We start from the raw sequence: 20,924 nt of genomic DNA, 5'->3' as shown, positions 1-20,924 counted from the left end.
TAATCAGACTGTTTTACCTGTGTAGATCTGAGCGATCCACTTGTATCAGAGATCTTTGCATGCCACACAGAGCGACCAAAAAGAGACCAGAAACTTCAGTCAGCCACTCACAGCTGTTGAGTGTATGTATATGTATATATATATATATATATATATATATATATATATATATATATATATATATATATATATATATATATATATATATATATATATAAAGTATATATATATATATATATATAATATATATATAATATATTTTATTAAATATATATAATATATTTTATTAAATATATACAATATATTTATAAAAATAAAACATATCAGAACTTGTCAGCAGTAGAAGAGTAAATTACTTGACTTATTTTCATTATTGTCCTATTTGCGTTATGAGTAAACTGCATACCCTTCTCCACTGTCTGGAGAGCCTCTGGACAGGATGCACTGACACAGAGTATCATAATAAATTAATACTGAATAATAAAAATAATAAAAAAAAATGTATGAATCATGTAAAAGAATGTAAACTCTATAAAGCTCACTAAAGTCACTAAACCCGACCATAAATTTGACAAAACAATCTTACTTCAAGGTATTTAGTAGCTGCTCTGGATCATAGTGTGCTTGTGCTTAAATGTCCTTTTTCTAAGCACTTATAGAGTAACTTAGTACTTATTAACAGCAGGATAGAAACACATTGTTTTACTGCCCTCTCCAGTTGAAAGAGTGTCATGAAACCATGTCATGTAATATGCTACTTAAGTACACTTTAAGAACAAATATTACTGGGACAAGTACAGAAAATTGCAGATGAAAATTGAATATCCAGGAATTCACATAATAGTCATTACCATTGACTATCCATATAATATTTCGTAATTTAGGACATTGACCATACACAGTCCAGCCATATACTAGGTTTTGACCTAGCCTTGTTTCTTGGTATTTTGTACGTTTCATGGAAATATAATTGATTTATTACAATATATCAGTGTCCAGTGTGATGTATGATGGCCCATCCGGGACATTATTCACAATTACCTTACACACATACAAGTGAAATGCTCTCACACATTATTGAAATGCTCTCATATAAACTACTGAAATGCTCTCATATACACTACTGAAATGCTCTCATATACATTACTGAAATGCTCTCATATACATACTGAAATGCTCTCACATACACTATTTTCATACTAATTTCAGTAGTGTATATGAGAGCATTTCAGTTGTGTATATCAGGCCGTTTCAGTTATGTATATGAGAGCATTTCAGTTTTGTATATGAGAGCGTTTCAGTAGTGTATATGAAAGCATTTCAGTAGTTTACATGAGAGCGTTTAAATAGTGTGTGAGAGCATTTCACTTGTATGCGTGTGAGGTTTCAGTATGGTATGTGAGCGTATAATTTTTCAGTAGTGCATTCAGTAAGCATTTCAGTACTGTGTGTGAGAGCACTTCACTTAGTGGTAACTATGAATAATGTACCAGACGGCCCCTCATAGAATGACTGGTACACAAACAACCCACGCAACATACGATTATTTTTTATTAGCCCCATGTTCTCATTCTTGTTACTGCTGGCTTTACACATACTGCCGTCCTAAAAATGTGGTCTTTGGGTTAATGCTGAAGCATTTAAGGGGCATTCCTACATTGACCTGGTATAATGGGTTTGTAAGAAACACCCATTTAGCTATGATGGATAGACACCAGGTTAATTGCTGTGTACATAATGTGTTGGTCCCTGTAGGCAATGCTGGCAGCAGCCAGAGCCATCAGGCCTAACCTCTATGTGATGGCCGATCTCTTTCCCAGCAGTCAGCTCATTGACAATGTCTTTATAAACCGCCTGGGAATCAACACTTTGGTGCGAGGTACTGACCCTGACCCCGTCACCTCGCTCCATTTCTGCTCGCTGCTCTGCCGGAAAATGCACAGTTTGAACAAAACACTGAAAAGTCTGCTGGATTGTAAAGAACTGCAGTGATTTGTTTGATCTTGGAATGACTCTCTTTTCTTATTTTTGTTTGTCTCTTTTGGCTTTTTAATGCAATTGCCTTTAACATGTACATGCATCTTCCATATTTGACTTTTTTCTGTCATTTCAAATGTGTTTTTATTGTTACATAATGCTTAACTAAATATCCTTGGCTCCCCTATTATTTACACTCGTTTCTCCGTTCCCATCAACCAATACCATGGTGAATCTGCATGCTGCATGTTAAATCTTTTCTCTTTTTTTTTTGCATATCTGCTCTGTCCATCTATGCATCCACATCATGTCCCTCCCTTTTGTTGTCACTCTTCTTCCTATATCTGTCTCCCTCCTTCTCTTTTTGATCTTAACTCTGTGCACACCTTTGCATGGTGTATGCTGGCTGTGACTTGGCTCTGCAGCACATGCTCGATCAAGCTCGTTCTCTGAGGCCAGACCTGTATGTGGTGGCTGAGCCGATGATTAGCAGTGAGGAGCTGCAGAATGTCTGTGTGACTAGGCTGGGCATTACCTCGCTCATCAGAGGTAAGCAACCACACCAGCAGTGTGTGTCATTTGGAACTCAACTTTTTTACATGACATATATCCCTCTCTGGCTTAAGACTGCTCTTATTCAGATTTTATGTTTTATGAGTTGGGGATGCACACAGCAGTTTCCAAATGATAGAATATTTTTCACTAATCACAAAGTCCAACAGCCAATCACGGAAGTTTAGTATGCAACAAAATTAGCATAAACATTAAAAAGGTTACTTTAATTCTTAATGTTGTTTACTTGTATAACAGGGCAAAGCAACTAAATGTGGGAACTTAGTCAACAGGAATCTAAAGCTACAGAACCAGAGAGCCAAATGGTAGAATAGAAAAACTGATGTGGAAATCCCTGCGAACAGATCAATGCAACGTTCCCACACATTAATAAACTTTAAAAGAGAAAAAATAATATTTGGGGAAGTGCTTAGTCAAGTTGTGTTAGAAAAGGTATAAGCATAAGCGATAAGACATCCAAAATGGACCTCTGACCTTCAGAATAAGAGAGGGAGTTAGATAGTGGCAGGGTTATGTCATTTGTTATCTATACTCATTGAATTATAGGACAGATTAATAATTGATGTCAGATAAACAAAATATTATGACCATCAGCAAGTCAGAGGAGCCGAGTGTTAATCTGTCTAAGGGGGACCTTTTAGGCTTTTTCGTTTATTTTCTGTCATATCTATAATGTTGCAGAGTTGGATGTTCATATTAAACGTGGCAAAAGCCTTGAATAATGAATTAAACATATTTAATAGAAATCCCTTTGAGCCAAAAACCTTAGATTTCACACTGTTCTGAACACTCTGGTTTAAACAGTTACTCTCATGCAGGGGCCGGGTTTATTTATATATGGTCATCTTTGCAGATGTTGTTCATTACCACATACCACAAGTTGAACCATTAGTTTGAATATACATGTAAAGCCTCTAATAACTTTATATATATAGATGATTATAGATCAAATTAAATAGCATTTAACGGCACTCTAATGAGTGGGCATGCTGCATCACTACTTTGGGATCGCATGTTTTCATATACAGTAAGTCTTGTCATTATTACAGACATGGCTGATGTGATGTGAGGCAGCTTCTTTTCCTCCGTCTCTCCATCAGATGCTATGGGTGCAGCAGAGCGTCAGAAGGAGGAGGGCTCGCTGTCCTGGTTTGGCGGGGAGCCTGTAGGTGCCTTCTTTCAGCCCAGCCTTCAGCCCCTGATCCCAGCCGTCACTCACACCATGTTCATGGATGTCAGCCCGAACAATCACAGTCCCATCCAGGTCTGCTTTCATCTAGGACAGGGGTCTTCAGCGTTTTATAGGCCAAGGAGCCTTTGCTTAAAGAGAGACAGAGTAGGGACCCCTTACTACATATGCTGTAGACAATTGAGTTGCATATTAAACTAGGTCGGAAGGATGAAAATTAATGGACATTATATATAGTAGATGTGGAAGGTACAATCAATCCTGTTTGACTACCTTACCTATAAGGTTCTTCAATGTGAAGATTTAATGGTTTTTTTTCACAAATTTATATTTGCTATTAAAAAGTTTGATTAATAATAATGTATATTTTCAGACATATTTAAAAAAAAAAGAAACTTTTTAAAAAAATATATAATTTGGCGACCCCCCTGCACTAACTCTAAGAGGACTGCCTATTGAAGATCTCTGATCTTGGATAGAGATTATACTACCAAACATTTCTGCTACTGCCACCGCTAAATCTACTGCTACTGGTACTACTATTACTGCTATCGTCTATTACTTCTTCTAATGCCATGAGTGGTTGTGTAGATTATATATCTGCTGCCTCTTAAAATTCCTGAACCTTGTGATTACAACCTATACAAAAAGCCAAGAGCATTGCTCGCTGAAAACCCTCATGTGATTCACTAATAAAAAGCATTTATTGTGAAACAATAGCGAAGCGATCACTTTGGATTGGCAGTAGTCTCCCATTGCCAGACCTTCCTCCACAGCGCTGCGGAGGAAGGTCTGGCTAGTCCACATAGAATTCTGGGATGGGAGACAAACGTGCACTGGTTTATTGGCATTTCTTTAACCCATTCACAATCGTCTTGGGCGGTGCTAAGGGCCGGATGCAATAACGGTGCCTCTGCAAAATAGCCTCTGGAAGGAACTTGTTTTGGTGGAACACGTGTTCGTTCAAAAGCTGTTTTAGTCGTGCGAGAGAAAACTCAGATTGGACAGATAGTCTAGCTAGCTGTCTGGATTTACCCTGCAGAGATCTGAGGAGCAGTTAACCATAGTCCTCACAAATCCACCGGAGGTTAGAACGCCAACACAAAGAAAGAGGAAGGGGACGGACATCTGGCGGAATTACTGGCGGCACCTGAACAATCCCGTAAATTGATTTGCCGTCGATATAGACTAAATTGGCAGTAATGGCAAATACAGAAACAATACACTGTAGAAGAGCATTCAGTTCATAGTGATAGATATTTATAAATTACCATCCATCCAGTGGCGGACCCAGGCTGTCTGAGGGACAGGGGCAAAAAAAATAAAACAGGCACCAGCTCGCATGTGGTGGGGTACCAGCAACGTTTTCCAGCATGTAGGGCAGCCTGTCTGCATTATGTTTTCTACACTGGAACGGCATCTGAGAGGGCCCTGCATCACGTTTTATCCTTGATCTTATTTTAAGACATTCTGACTTATTTTAGAATCAGAATCAGAATAATGGATTTTAATTTTAATAGGATATTGCCTTGGTTGTTGGTGCATACATGAACCTATTAAAATGAAATAAACAAACTGTAAATACAGAAACAAATATGTACAATATATATATAAATATATAAAAGAGGCTGTATGGATAATTGCAGGATGTGCAAAAATTTTAAGGGGTGTGAAAAGTGAATGTGCAAAGGACAGGTACATTATGTAGTTTGTTTTTAAGGAATCGTATCAAGTGAAAATCACCTAAATTAGCTTGTTTCAAGCCAAAAACATGCTCATATCTAAAACAAATATATAAAATTAAATATGTATTTATTTGACAGGGACAATGCACAGCTCCTTAGCAGTGCCAAAGTTAGCTATAAGCTAATTTTCATCTGTAACACCTGGGAAGGAAACAAAGAATAACTTCTCTGTCAAAATCTGCAATTGTATTACATTTTTGCAGTGCAAGATATAGTAAGGTACAAACAAGCATGTTTTGGTTCAGTCATGCTCTCTCCATCTCTATTTATTCTCCCAAAATACAATTGAAAGACTCACCTCGTTAGAAAATGTCATTGTCCACAGTGACAGAATGTGAACGACCACATTGTAAATATCAAGCTTGTTACTGAATTGTTGATTTGGACCATACAGGCTAATCTTAACCTGTTGTGTTGTTTCAGATGTGTTCAGTATACGACTTCTTGCCCAGGTCTACCCTGGTTTCTATGGCCTGCTGTTCTACAGGCAGCATCAGAGGATATGATGAGCTGCTTCCTTGTCAGGTAAAATCAAATGCATGTAAAGTACCACAGCATGGCTGGCTGTCTCTCACTGTTGACCGTACAGGGATTTTACTGAAGCTCAGATGGTGTTCACAGTTTAAAGTGCTCATATTATGCTCATTTTCAGATTCATAATTGTATTTAGAGGTTATATCAGAATAGATTTACATGTTTAATTTTCCCAAAACACCTATTTGTGTTGTACTGCACATTGCTGCAGCTCCTCTTTTCACCCTGTGTGTTGAGCTCTCTGTTTTAGCTACAGAGTGAGACATCTCACTTCTGTTCCATCTTTGTTGGGAGTCACACATGCTCAGTACCTAGGTAAGGACTACTAGCCAGTCAGAAGCAGAGTATGAGAGCATGCCCTGACGGTACCTAGGTAAGGACTACTAGCCAGTCAGATGCAGAGTATGATGGCGTGCCCTGACGGTACCTAGGTAAGGACTACCACGTTTGTCTCTGAAGTAAAGGCTGGACTACAATAGAGCTGTTTGGAGCAGTTGGTGAACAGTGTTTTCTGTTGGAGATGGTAAGTCCCTTTGGGGGGGACTTTGGGCTTTTTCACTTTGTAAACCTGTTACATGCACAAAAAAGATATATAACACAATAAAGGAAAGGGAAAAAGCCAAAAAGCATAATATGAGCACGTTAAGTAATATAAGGTTGCTTACGTCGTTTGGTCCGTTTAAAACCAACCCTGTAGCGGTTTGTTTGGGCTGGTGTTAAAGCTCATCCCAACTCTGGTGCGGCTCAAACAAACCAACTCTGGTCCGCAAAACGCAGGTCTCTGTTCACTTCTAAGTGAACTAGAGTTCAGTTCACTTCAGGTGAGAACGCGATCCGAAACCAAAAACAGAGCATTTACTAACCTGTAATTTCAACCTTGTACACAATTTACGTACCTCTATAGCCTATGATTTAAGGGATTAACTTTCAGATCCGGTCTCATGGAAGTTCGTGTAAATGTGACGTTATTTGAATCTATTAATACGTGTTCACGGAGACGTTTTTGTCGTTTTTTACGTGGTGGACAACACGAAAATGTGAACTAATGTATTTCAATGGGAAGCATATTTTGTGCCCACAGCACGAAATTGTAGGGAGTAATATAAAAAGCCGAAAGTCCGCGTAGGGAGGTTGGTCGGGGTGGTGGATGGGTCAAACAACACAGGACTTTCACCCGGGCGACCAGGGATCGCGTCCCGTTTGCGGCGCTTTGTTTCCCGGGGATGGCGTCCCTGCGTGTGGCGTTTTGTCCCGCGTGTTACTGTGGTGCGTCTCCCGGCGTGTATAGGGCCTCTTCCCCCGCTTAAGGTCGCCCCCCCGCCGTTTAAAGGGCCCTTCCCCCGTAAGTTTTTTCCTAAACCCAACCTCCGCCATCCCGTTATTGTGGGCGCTCCCCGGGCGCGCCTTCAAGCCGCCTCGCGGGTCCGTTCTTCGCCGCGCCCCCGGCTTATGGAGCGACTTCCCCGGCCGCCCTTTTCCCCCGAGAAAAATAATGTGACATTTACACGTAAAAAATAACGTGACAGTTACACGTAAAAAATAACGTGACATTTACACGTAAAAAATAACGTGACAGTTACACGTAAAAAATAACGTGACAGTTACACGTAAAAAATAACGTGACAGTTACACGTAAAAAACGAGAAAAACGTCTCCTTGAACACGTATCAATAGATTAAGAATAACGTGGACATTTACACGAACTGCCGTGAGACCGGGTTGTAACCTAATATGACCACACATCGCTGGTCGTCTGTGTGACATCATCATCTCTCTCCTTCACTCGCTGTCTGTCAGCTGCTCATTGTTCGCCTTCTTCTAAAATATTAGAAACACTAAAGCAGAACCAGAAAAACCCAAGACGTTATAAATGTGGTGTTGCTCCATTATTTGTGTCGTCCAGTTTCAGATATTTTGTCTAATAAACAAGCGACCGTTTCGATCGCGTGATGTGTGTTTACAGTGTTTGGGGCATTTGACAAAGTGCGGTGTGAACGCTAACCCAACCAAATGAAAAATGCAACAATGTTGCAACTTTAAACCTGAATCGCACGAGTCCACCGAACTACAGGTGTGAAAGCACCCTAAGACAAACAAAGCCATAGAAGACATTTATTGTATGTACTCTATCCAACACCGGTCCAACTGATGTGTGTGTGGATAAGCACAACTCTGCCACTGGACATCATCTGGGAGAAAGAAATACCCCGAGAGGATTTCAATGCAATGGTCGTTAGCTGTTGTATGTTTTGTCAATTAGCCATGTAATGACGACAATAGACTGAGTTTCTCTTGTGAGCATGAGAGTGTTTTGTTATGTTGTGATAGATTTAATGTCAATGTGTTCATTAGATTTTGTAACACAGCACAGTTACGGTATGTTGAAGTGGCCTTTTGAGCCTGTGGGTGGCAGTAGAGGAAAGGGGTTACTAGGTCCAGTAGGTTTTATCATATGGGCTATGGAATGCCATTTAAATATTCCTATGAATACATTATACATACATGTACATTTAAATATATAAATGTGTCAATTAAGTTCAATAAATGAATAAATAAATAAATAAATAGGTGTCACTTTTTCACAGGGTCACAGGGAACTTTTATTTCATGATGTCACATTTATTTACTTTCACTTCTTACGTTCAAATGTATTTGAAGACAACATTATTTAATATTGAATAAAATGGCATTCCATAATGGGCAGCACTAATATTAACAACAAGTTCTGATCTACCAGTTAACACAGCTATACCTTGGTCCAGTCACAACCAGGCACAGATAAAACTGAGCGTTCTGATGTGTTTTGTGAGCTGTTCAGGGCTTGACCTTCCGTGTGCTGTACAGATCTCAGCGGTGAGGGAGGACCATCAGTACACCTGCTGGAACTCTGAGGCCCGGACACGTGACCAGGTCAACCTGCAGACTGGGATCCTGGCTGGGAAGCTGGCACTGAACCGGCTTCACCAGGAGCTGGCTGCTGAGGGCTTTACTCAGGTCTGTTCTCATTGTTACCGTGGAATATCAATTTGAACCCAAAGGGGTCCAGGTTTATCAAGGGGAGGGGGCAGGTCCGCGGTAGTCCGAGGCAGAGTGCAGTGGTGCAGGAGGGCAAATGAGAGGGCTTGTGTCAGTGATCCAGTGGGTGATATCCAGTCCAGTAGAATCCAGTTCCTTGGGTGCCTGGGTAGCTCACCTGCTAGCGCATGTGTCCATATACAGAGTCCTCGCTGCAGCGGCCGAGGGTTTGGTTCCAACCTGTGGTCCTTTGCTGCATGTCATCCCTGCATGTCAATAAGTTTAGCGTTTTGAAATCCTGAATTTAAAGCTTTAAAGCTTTAGTAACTTTTGGGTATTAATGAACGTCCGTTATGGTCATGGAAGGCTTGTATCATGTGGACGCGCCGACAATTTTGTTGTCATTAGTTAGAATTCCTCATGGGGGCGGTAGAAACTACGCACAGGCTTTTTTCTTTGCTTGTAATGGAGTGATATTGCATGACTGATGAGTGGGTGATGACATCAGAGTAGAAAGCCTTGGAAAATCGTTTTAAAACCTCTATAACTTGCTCTCACGCCCTCAATGTTTACTTGTCATACACAATTTATATGTCAAAATGTAACTATTCTTGTCTTTTTTAGCCAATGTGCTCTTTTAAGCTGTAGGCCTTATAGTTTCTGAATTATCTGCCTCAAAGCAACAAGATACCCTCTTCTCCTTATCATCCACTGCAATGTTGTGTCGCTTAATCCAGTCTTGAGCACAAACTCTTTTTAAAAAATGTGATATACGAGTAATGTTTAACTTAATTTACAAAAATAACATGTCTACAGTTCAGCAAAGTCTTGGGATGCTCAAAGTGAAGAGATTTTTAGAAAGAGGTTTAAGGTTTTCAACTGCAAAGCATGAAAACCAGCAGTGTGCTGTCATTCTCTGAGATTCTACTTCTCCCAGGTGTCACTTTTCAGCTATCACTATGACAAGCAGTTTATGAGCCACACCTGCGGGGTTTTTAACCATGACACAGCACTTTCGGCTGTCTGCCTGCCTGCCTGTCTGCCTGCCTGCCTGCCTGCCTGTCTGTCTGTCTGTCTGTCTGTATTATTCAACGTTTGAAAGACATTCAAATTAATTAGAACCATTTCCACTTTTGCACATTTTCCTACAAATTCACCATTTCATACACATTGAAGCCAGCAATTCAGTGTAGTGACAGCTTTTCAGAAAACCTTAAAATATTTCACTTTTGTTTCATACATATTTGGTGTTATTTAACACTTTAATGAAATGTATACTAATTTAATCCTTTTCTACTTTTCCAACTGTTCTCACTGCTTTACCTTCTTCTTACGCATTAAATCCAGGAATCTAGTTTAGCTTAAGAAATTTAGCTTTTTAGCATTCACAAGCACTTAAAGCAGAAAATGAATTATGAAAGTAAACACAACTGAGGAAGCAATTGTGGGGGGACAACCCGGCCATTGAATCTAAAAAAATATATCATAGCCTTCATATGTAATGAACTCAGTAGAATCCCCACATAGGACGTGACCTCAGTGTTCTCATAGTTACAGCACAATGGTATCGTCTGATTTGTTTGTCAATTTGGAAATCGGGCCTTTCTGGTTGGATGTGCAGGTGTACGTGGAGCAGCTGGATGAGGGCGTGGTAGCAGTGACCAGACACTGTCCCAGCAGCCACCAGTCTATGGTGGCTGTGCTGCGGAGGGCAATCAAGAACCCAGAGACACAACGTCATACAGAAGATGTTTCACCGATGTTCATACCAGGTGATAGTCATACAAATATATCCTGATCATATCTTTTTTTTCCTGTTTTTTATGCACTGAAAAAAATCTTTGAATCTTTTGAATTTACTTGATTTTAATGTGTATATCGGTCCCACATGATCAGAATGTGGCTAACCGACATACTTTTTTTCTCTCGCTATTACTTATTTCTTGTCAAACCAACATATTTTATTCACATTAGACTGTCTATTAAAATTGTGTTAATTTAACATATTATTTTACAGTTACAGTAATATGAATTTATTGTGTAGTAATTTCACCATGTTCAGGATACCTGATTTTTAGACTAAATGCAACTTGATTTCTTAAAGCTAGTATTATTTAAAGGTATTATGTAACGTTAAGGCAATTTCATCATGTCCCTGCCTGGTACCCGAGTGGGGTCTCTAAATCTAACATGATTTGTTAAAGTTAACTCTATCCAAATGTATTGTAGCCATCGGTTCCTTGTTGTGTGTGTAGGTAAATACAGTTGTGTGTATCTGAGTCAGAGTTCTGTACTCAAAATTGTCTATATTGAGTATTAAAACTTAGAACGTACCAATTTTACCCAACACGAATGACTTTGTGCAGTAACCATAAACAGATTTCACAGAGGGATCAAAAATCTTAACCTCTACATCAACAGCAGTGGATTCAACCACACAACTATGCAAGCCACAATGTTTTCAAATTGTTTTATATTCTGCATACAGTTCAATGGTTTTAAATATAAAGTAACCTCGCACTAATCATATTCACAGTGTAACAATAAGAGCATATACATACTTCAAAAAAACATATCTACTTAAATAAAACATATTTTCATAGTGGACTTCGAACAGCAAAGACATTTATGATACTTCAAACATATCTTCAGTGGACATGGCAAAGACAATTATAGTACTCTTCACATTAGATTTAAAAGTGCAAATACAAAATACTGTGAATTGTTGTCACTGCATGTCCTAATTGCATGTCCTAATTGTTCTCCATCATTCATACATTGTTTTTATACACCCTATCCCACTGCCTCTGTTCTGCCCCATTGCACATTTGCACATATCTGTTTATGCGCTTTTGCACTTTGCATCTGCACTGGCATGCAAAACTGTATTTCTCCCCACCATTGTCACACAACTTTTGCATATCTACAACTCATATCTACACTGACCTCACTATTTAAACCACTACCTGCACTAACTGTATACTGACTCTTTACTACACCTCAGCATTTAGATAGTTCTGTCTATTCATGTATATTGTGCTACGATTGATCAACATCACTAAATAGTCCACACTTCGCACAAACTGTACATTGCGTCTTCACTTCATCTCAGCTGTTATCATTCATATAGACTGTCTTTACATGTATGCTGTGTTATTCCTGATTCTACTTCACTACCCAGACAAATATTTGCACTAACTGTATATTAACTCTTTACTATATTCATTATTCAGACAGACTGTTTGTTCATGTTTACTGTGTTATTATTGATCCACATCACTATCTAGATTACATATTGCACTAACTGTATATTGACTTCACTACTTCTCAGCATTCATATAGACTATACTGCGTTATAACTGATCACTGGATCCACATCACTATCTTGACCACAATTTAATTTGCACAACCTGTATTCTGACTCTTTACTACATCTCAGCAACGTTGGACATTGTCTTTTCATGTATATTATGTTATCACCATACTACTTTTGCATATCCATCGACTTACTTACACCTCACTTTGTGACTGCTTTGAACTGCCTACTTAATCTGTACCTTTATTGTCTATTGTATTCTGTTTTCATGCACTATATTGAATGTGAAACTGTATGTTGTCTTTTACGCTTATGCTTTTCTTGGCCAGGTCGCCGTTGCAAATGAGAACGTGTTCTCAACGGCCTACCTGGTTAAATAAAATAATTTTATAAATTGGCATTTCTTTAAACCAATCACAATCGTCTTGGGCGGCGCTAAGAGCTGGACGGAGCCACGGTGCCTCTGCAAACTAGTCTCGGGAAGGAACTTGTTTTGGTGGAACATGTGTATGTTAAAAAGTAGTTTAAGTCATGCAACAGAAAACTCTGATTGGACAGATAGTCTAGCTAGCTGTCTGGATTTACCCTGCAGAGATCTGAGGAGCAGTTAACTAGTCCTCATGAATCCACCAGAGTTTAGAACGCCAACACAAAGGAAGAGGAAGGGGACGGACATCCGGCCGATAGAGTGACATCTGGCAGAATTTCCAGTGGCCCCGGAGCAATCCCCGAAGTGGAACGTCGTAGATATAGACAATGTAGAGCCAAGTGTGCATGTGTATAACTGTGTTTATTTTATTTTAACTGAGAAAGAAGGGGTGATAAAGAGAGGAATTCAGAAATGTCAGCTAAGCTGGACTTTTTTCCTGTCTGTTTTGCCTTCAAAGGTCATATTCAAGAGGTGGTGTTGGAGGCTGTGACCAACTCCAACAAAAAAGAAGACAAAAACATCAATGGCCTGCCAGAGTGCACTGTAGAGATTCAAGAACACATCCAGGTAGAGACTTGAGTCATCTTCAGTGGTGTGGGATTCTGGATACATTTGAACTTTCTCATGAGTTTCTGTGTCTGCACTGTGATTAGTACTTCTTTAGTATATTTGAGCTGTAATAAATGGTCTATAATAGGCAAAACTCTGCTATGGTGCATACAAGTCATACTTCAAGTAGCTTTATATCTAGGAATTTAAACCATTTCAAATTATCTTCCAGCTGAAGGACAGTAAAATGGTTAAAAAGGCAGACATGGTGTCCAAACACAACAGCGTTTATCAGGAGATAATGTTTGAGAAGTTCACACCAGGCTGCGTCGTCATCTTCAGGTGGGTCAACCTGGGGATGGACTGAAAGAAAAGTGCTGTCCGTAGTTTATCAGAATCATTTGATCCGCTTTATGTCATGACATGCCTGGCTTGGATCTACTTGTGTTCTGTCTTCTTCTACAGGGTGACTCCGGAGCCCAGGTCCCAGGAGCAGCTGGGGGCTCTGAGACACCACCTGATCCAGTTTAGTTCTCAGTACCAGACCGGCTCACTGGCTGAACACAGTACACCATCCATTCTCACCGCGCCGCTGAGGATGTTCGTATGCCTCAACAACTATCTATGTAGCCATAATAATGACTGTGCAACAAGTAGTCATCATCATGACTGTGCGGTAAAAGTATGAGTATTGGTGCAAGAATCTGATAAACTAAATTTAGAATATTGATGTTGATGCATGACTTGGCAGATGACGAAACATGCAGGTACCCTTCACAGTTGGAAAAATGTTTTGCGTACTGTTGATGACAATGACATTTTTGTGGGTGACTGCAGAATGCAAAAGAGAACACGTAGTCTCATCAGTTGCCAAGTCCTTACGCTTTTTGGCAACAGGGAAAATGTAGCTGTGCAACAGTGATGATTCTTAATACGACTATTGTCATGAATCAAACTCTTAACTAGTGCCAATAATTGATTAGTTGTCGGTTTGAGTTGTTTTTTGATTTTAATTGATTCTAGCTTCTAAAGTGTGAATATTTTCTAGTTTCTTCTCTCCTCTGTGACAGAATATATTTGAGTTGTGGGCAAAACAAGACATCTGAGGACGTCATCTTGGGCTTTGGGAAACACTGATCCACATGTTTCATCATTTTCTGACATTTAATAGACCAAACAACTAATCGATTACTTTGAAAATAATCAACAAAATAATCAACAGTGAAAATAATCTTTAGTTGCAGCCCTACTCTAGGAGCAGATTCATTAATGTCCCCACCAGTTAAGGCGAGGTTATTGGAAAAACAAGCTACAAAAGATGTTTATTCTGTTGCTGTGTTTACCAATGTATCAAGATACAGCACTTTTATATATTTGTGGTGAGCGTGTTGTATACCAGCAACATCTCACTGTCTCCCAAGAGTCGTCCTCCTGCTGTAATAGTGCTTTCAATAATCATTTGTCATTCCCGCATTCACTTCATCAGGTGATCGGAGGATAAATATCACAATCATGTTTTTCAATGATGTCAATGGACTTGTTGCACAACTACTGAAACACACCCATCATCAGTGTTTCCTTGAAGGGATTCTAAGAAATGTGTTAAATACATGTTGCAATTAACGTGAGAATGAAATGACCTGGTCTGGATAAGTGTATATCTTTCCTAACTCTAGAGGGGTTTGTGCTGTGTTGTTGACTCACCTCAGACTTGGTACAGTTTGACGATGGAAGACAGCCGATAACCCAGGCCGGCCCTGTTCTTCCTTGTTGTTATAGTTCTGATTTTAAAAGTGGGGTAGCTCATTCTGTCAGGTAGGAAATATCTATCAGAATGGACTACTTCCTCTTCAAATGTAGTTAAAAGTAGGGTAGCTCATTCTATCAGGTAGGAAATATCAATCAGAATGGACTACTTCCTCTATAAATGTAGTTAAAAGTAGGGTACCTGATTCTGTCAGGTAGGAAATATCTATCAGAATGGACTACTTCCTCTATAAATGTAGTTAAAAAGGTGTATATACAAAAATTGTTCAGTCATTGTGCTCAGTTGTGTGCTCTGTCGAGAGTCCTGTTCTCTAAATGGCCACCCCCACACACCTGTAGATTTGAGGTTATATCAACACACAACCTGTCCCATGTCACGTGTCAGTACTTTTCCTATCGACTCACTACTCAAAAAACACTAAACTGATAACATAACACGTGCCTTACAAACTTTTGTGCAGTACATGACACTTTGTGTATTTCATGAGCCTTTATCCTGTGCATAGATGTATTTCCCCGTACCACGTTCTTCTGCTTACTGTCTACTAGGTCTGCAAATAACAGTTATTTTCATTATCGATTAATCTGTCGATTATTTTCACAAATTATCGACTAGTTGTTTGCTCTATAAAATGTGAGAAAATGGTGAAAAAGGTTTTCAAAGCCCAAGATGACATCCTCAAATGTTTTTTCCACAACTCAAAGATATTCAGTTTACTGTCACAGAGGAGAGAAGAAACTAGAACACATTAAAGAAGCTGGAATCAGAGAACCTAAAACAATGACTCAAACCGTCAGCCGATTATCAAAATAGTTGGCGATTAATTCAGTAGATGACAACTAAGGGATTCATCTTTGCATCTCTACTGTCTACCTGTCAGTTCGTCACCACTGTCATGCTCTTACTTCCTCAGCATCATGTCAAAGCTGACTCTGGCTGACATGAACATGCTGCTGTACCGCTGTGATGCAGAGGAGAGAGAGGATGGGGGAGGATGCTACAACATCCCTTCATGGTTACCTCTCAACTATGGAGGCTTGCAAGGTATTTAAAAACACTAAGCAAAAGCCACACAAGTTCAAGGTATGCACCAATATAATCATCATCATTTATCCCAGAGTGTATGCAGTGTGAATATTCATGCAGAGGTTGTGGTTCTTAGGGCTGATGTCAGTGATGGCAGAGATTCGTCCCAAGAATTATCTTGGTCATCCGCTCTGTGATAACCTGAGGCAGGGAGACTGGTTGATGGACTATGTCTCCGAAAGACTGTTGGCCAAAGGTGGAGCCGTGGGAGAGGTGAGCAACAGTCAGGTTACCAATCGGGGCCAGACTTTATCTGGATAATGTTGTGTCATACCAAGTGTATCTAATGAAGGAAACTCCTGCACTTTAAGTTACATGGAGATTCCGCTCAAAGTGGCAAAATAATTTCAACGCAAAGGGGTTAGGATATTAGCTTATCCTTACTTGTACACTAATCTGACAATAAGCAAAATGTCACTCTGTCACCAGTCCCCCAAGGATGTGCACCTTTAAAGAAAATTGAACATAGCGGCTAAACAATGGAATTGCAACTCCTAGCCCGTCACGTGATGCCCTTTGGCCAAAAAGACTACATATACTTACAAAAAGAAAGACACATCTGTAAATCAGTGGAAATCTTTTTCCATCTTTTTTTTTTTTGGAGCGCCACAACCCCCGGGAAATCACTCTAAGGAATTTGATCATTTGGAAAGTCTAGAAGAGCCGCATGGAAAAAAATCAAGTTAGCGGTGCGCTAAACTGGAAGAAACCGGCTCTACTTCACCTGCTCTGTGGGCCGCACAGTGCAGAAGCAGCGCCGATCATCCAGGTCATATTTGAATGGGGCTCAGACTCGAACACTGTATCCAGGTCTTATTATACATCCATTGGCTAAGCCCTACTTGCCTACGTACAGTATTCTGACAACAAACAACATGTCATATATGATCAATTGCACTGAAATACAAAAAGAGGTGATCAAAGTCAAAGGTGACAGGACGGAGCTTTACCTGCAGATCAATCCCTGAGTCTGACTACCTCCCAATGACTTCTTTGTCATATAGAAATATGTGATTTGACAATGTAAATCGAAAGGATATAAAACAGGAGACAGGGCTGGCAGAGCAACGAGTCAAGCTTGTCAAACCGCTTTGTTGATCCAACCAGATTTCATAATATACATAATGCAATACTTCACAGTTAAGCTGTTTTACGGGGTACAACTGATAATAGCTGTTACAATCATTTCATTGTGAAGAGCACTCATTTAAAAAAGTCTAAGAATGTGTCTGCATTAGTGTGGGTTTGGGCCTTGGAGCTGCTGAGTCATATGTGGTCTTTATGCAATGCAATGCAGCAGAGAATCTGTGCACTGTTGATGTTGACCTTTGACCTACAGGTGGGCCAATGGTTCCAGGCCATGTTTGGCTACCTGAAGAACATCCCCCGCTACCTGGTGCCTTGCTACTTTGACTCCATCATCCAGGGAGCCTACACCTGCGCTCTAGAAGCCGCTTTCAAATACATGTCAAGGTGTTGCTTTTTCATTTCTCTTTCCTTTCTCTAATGCTTTTTGATGGAGGGCTTACTAAGGCTATATCTACAGTACACTACTATACGTTTAGGTTTAAAAAACAAATATCTATTGCTAAGTCCAGGCTTCGCATTTAAACTACGCTGGCGTTTCCAAGCCCCTAAAACAGAGACATTTGGAAACACTGACGCCCATGCTTGGTTTGAGAACTCCGGGGTTGCTTTGTCGTCTGGACGGACATGTCTTGAAATGAAAAATAATAATACTCATGACACACTGTGACAACTCTGTGTCCCTGTCTATTGTGTCCCTCCGGCTACATTAGCTTTGTGCAGAATGGTTCCAGCCTGGTCAAACAGCTGGCGCTTGGTTCGGTGCAGATGTGTGGTGTGGGTCACAGTTGGGCTTTGCCCACACTCTCTCCTCACCTTAAAGATGTCCCATGCCACCTCAGTGAAGTCACTAACCAGGTGGAGCAGTGCTGTGTGGCACTAGCAGCAGGTATGGTATCTTTCCTTTTCTCTTTCTCATTTCATTAGATAAGATGAGGTGAGACAGGTGCATTTTAATCCTGAAACATTCTTGTAACTCATGCCACCCAAATAATATAGTGAAATATATATATACATTGCATTGTATACTAAATATATATGGTATTATACTACTATACACAGAAAAACTAAATACACAATAGGGGTGTTCCAGCTAAGAATTTTCATAGTCAAATCAGAATTGTTAGTCGAATCATGTTGGTGGAGGTGGGGGCAACCGTCGGTCATGGATCATAGAAAGTGAAACTTTAATTAGTCATGGGGCGTTTGGATTTATTTACCCACTTTAAAAAACATTTATTAAAAGCTTCAAAGATTTGAATGTTGCTTTAGAATGTTGCAGGGGAAAGTTGCAGCGGTCTGAACCGGCCCGGAGCGCCAGTAAGCACAGAATATGGTCTTGCAACCTAGAGAGTGACCGAAGAGAGCTAGCGACGTTAAAACAAAGCAGTGAATCAGAGAAATAAAACGTTTTCGCCAATTCATCACTAGAAATGTAACTGTAGCAAGCATCTCACTATCACTAACGTTATCCACATTCATATTTAGACGCAACAAATGTTATCCAGCTACAATACAAGCCTGAAAGTCGGAAGTTAGGACAGAAGTACAAAGAGTTGTTGTGCTTCAAGTGGGTGCAAGTTTACACTCGTCTCGTCCAGAATCTTTGGTCTGAACTGGAGTTTATGGCGCTGCGAAGGTTCAGACTGTCATCAATCAGGCTATTTCCTTCAAAGCATCGAATATTCGACTATTGGGGGTCACCCCTAATACACATACTAAAATAAAATGCAGAAAAGCCTTCAGTGCTCTTCCTTCAATGACGCAATCCTCTCCAGTTCTGATATAACTGATGCTATTACAACATCTACGCTAGCAGCCATTGTTGTTTTGAACCAACAGTCTCTCTGTGTCTTTACACACACCTAAACCACACCCAGAACTGCCAGTAGCTCCTCACATGATGTTGACTGGTCAGTCAAAGTGGCTAAAACACTAATGCATTACAAAGCCTGACATGGTGGATTCTCCTGTGATCTCGTGATATTGCAAGAATCCAGCTGCTGTGTATTTTTATTTTTTTATTTTATCTTTATTTGACCAGGAAGAGACTCATTGAAATTAAAAATCTCTTTTTCAAGAGTGTCCTGGCCAAGATAGGCAGCAGTACAACCACACATACAGTATCCTAAACACATCAGGCAAAACATCTACAGCCAGATGTGGCTGCCTCCATGTCAATCAACATCCTCTTAACAGTGACCAATGAGATCAGTAAGTTTCATGGATTTCTGTAACTTGTTCCATGTAGAGGGAGCAACAAACTTAAAGGCCTTTTTCCCCAGCTCAGTTCTAACCTTTGGAACAGACAGAAGGAAAAGATCCTGGGAACGAAGATTGTAAGTCCCGGTACACTGTTAACAGTCTACACCAGACTATTACTATTTTTATGTTATTTTATTTAACCTTCATTTAACCAGGTAGGCTGATTGATAACAAATTCTAATTTGCAATGACGACCTGGTCAAGACAGAGCATAAACATGCAAGACACATAAAGTTACACATTAAATACGCAAAATATAAACATACATTATACAGTAAAGAATCTACCAAAAATGCAGGTCTAGTATAGAGTCAATAAACAGTTTTTGCAATGTAATGTCTAAGTAGTATGGCAATAACGCAATACAATACAATAGAGTGTAGTACAGATATATGGTATGATTTAGTTATGGCACTTAGTGTTGCATCTATGTTACTACATTACTATGTTAATCTCATGTCAGTGTTTATATATATTTTTTTACAAACAGTAACTTGGAAGTGCTTACTTCCAAACTACTGTGAGACCTCGTAGTGGCAAATAATAGCTTCAAATACAAGTTCAAGTTTATATGTCCCACTCTCAACATATGTCTACATTGGGCAGTGAAATACAATACAGTACTTGACCAAGTGAAGCACACGTTGCTATGGATCCCCCTGCATCTCTAAACTGAACATTTAAAGGGGTGAGAGAATGACACTGTTCCTTAAGGTCTCCTAATAGGGTATGTAACATTGGTCGGGCTGAAAATGGCCCAAGTGATTTTCTGTGGGCCATTAACTACCCTGTGAATATGGCCCTATTTTGAACAAGAGCTTTTCTTCCAAATATGGTATGCTCATGAATATTTAGATGAGCTGTGCGCTGATTGGTTGAGCGACCCACATACGCATGCATTGGAGTCTCATATTACACACACACACACACACACACACAACCACAGACACACCCAGACGTGCCCGGGCGCGAGCAGGCTGCAGCGGCTGTAGCCGAGACAAAATATTTCGACACTTTCATTATAACTGGTGTAGTTGTAACGTTACCCTTGGGACATAAAAAACCTAAACCCTTTTCTCTGGGCCAGTAGGCTATTCCGTTGTACCATCTGGAACACTGCATTTACGACCATGGTTCATTTTCAATATATTTTGAAAACTTCCAAACTTTGTTCTTTCTAAAGTCCTACATAGCGCAGCTCGTGTGTGAGATCATGACAGAGCTCCAGCTCAGCGGGTCTGTGAAGGGGGAGAGGCCGACAGGGAAGGCAGCAAACCCGGCCAGCAGCCGCCACGTGTCCCGGCAGATTGTGGAGCTCGTAACTGTCTTACCAAATTTGCAATTAGCCATCAATTTTCGTGAAACGGCCCATATTTGAGCTTTACATAGTT

The 20,924-nt window shown here is 40.0% G+C and overlaps 1 protein-coding gene across 3 annotated transcripts in view; it reads left to right on the top strand.

The window, feature by feature from the left end:
• Window positions 1-20,924, top strand: part of LOC120552550 (glycogen debranching enzyme-like) — a 54,085-nt gene that overhangs the window by 17,620 nt on the left and 15,541 nt on the right. For 2 of the 3 annotated variants that reach the window (XM_039790695.1, XM_039790693.1), the window contains exons 12-23: window positions 1,756-1,879; window positions 3,651-3,814; window positions 5,908-6,009; window positions 8,863-9,012; window positions 10,655-10,805; window positions 13,237-13,346; window positions 13,561-13,670; window positions 13,794-13,928; window positions 16,010-16,140; window positions 16,259-16,395; window positions 17,522-17,655; window positions 17,982-18,157. In XM_039790695.1, the coding sequence (XP_039646629.1) occupies window positions 1,756-1,879; window positions 3,651-3,814; window positions 5,908-6,009; window positions 8,863-9,012; window positions 10,655-10,805; window positions 13,237-13,346; window positions 13,561-13,670; window positions 13,794-13,928; window positions 16,010-16,140; window positions 16,259-16,395; window positions 17,522-17,655; window positions 17,982-18,157 (1,624 nt within the window). Of the gene's footprint in view, window positions 1-1,755; window positions 1,880-2,402; window positions 2,527-3,650; window positions 3,815-5,907; window positions 6,010-8,862; window positions 9,013-10,654; window positions 10,806-13,236; window positions 13,347-13,560; window positions 13,671-13,793; window positions 13,929-16,009; window positions 16,141-16,258; window positions 16,396-17,521; window positions 17,656-17,981; window positions 18,158-20,924 lie in introns of all 3 variants that reach the window. The other variant, XM_039790694.1, reaches the window with a different exon arrangement.

This window comes from Perca fluviatilis, chromosome 22 (assembly GCF_010015445.1).
Source record: "Perca fluviatilis chromosome 22, GENO_Pfluv_1.0, whole genome shotgun sequence".
Taxonomy (NCBI): domain Eukaryota; kingdom Metazoa; phylum Chordata; class Actinopteri; order Perciformes; family Percidae; genus Perca; species Perca fluviatilis.
This window is presented reverse-complemented; position numbering and strand designations above follow the sequence as displayed.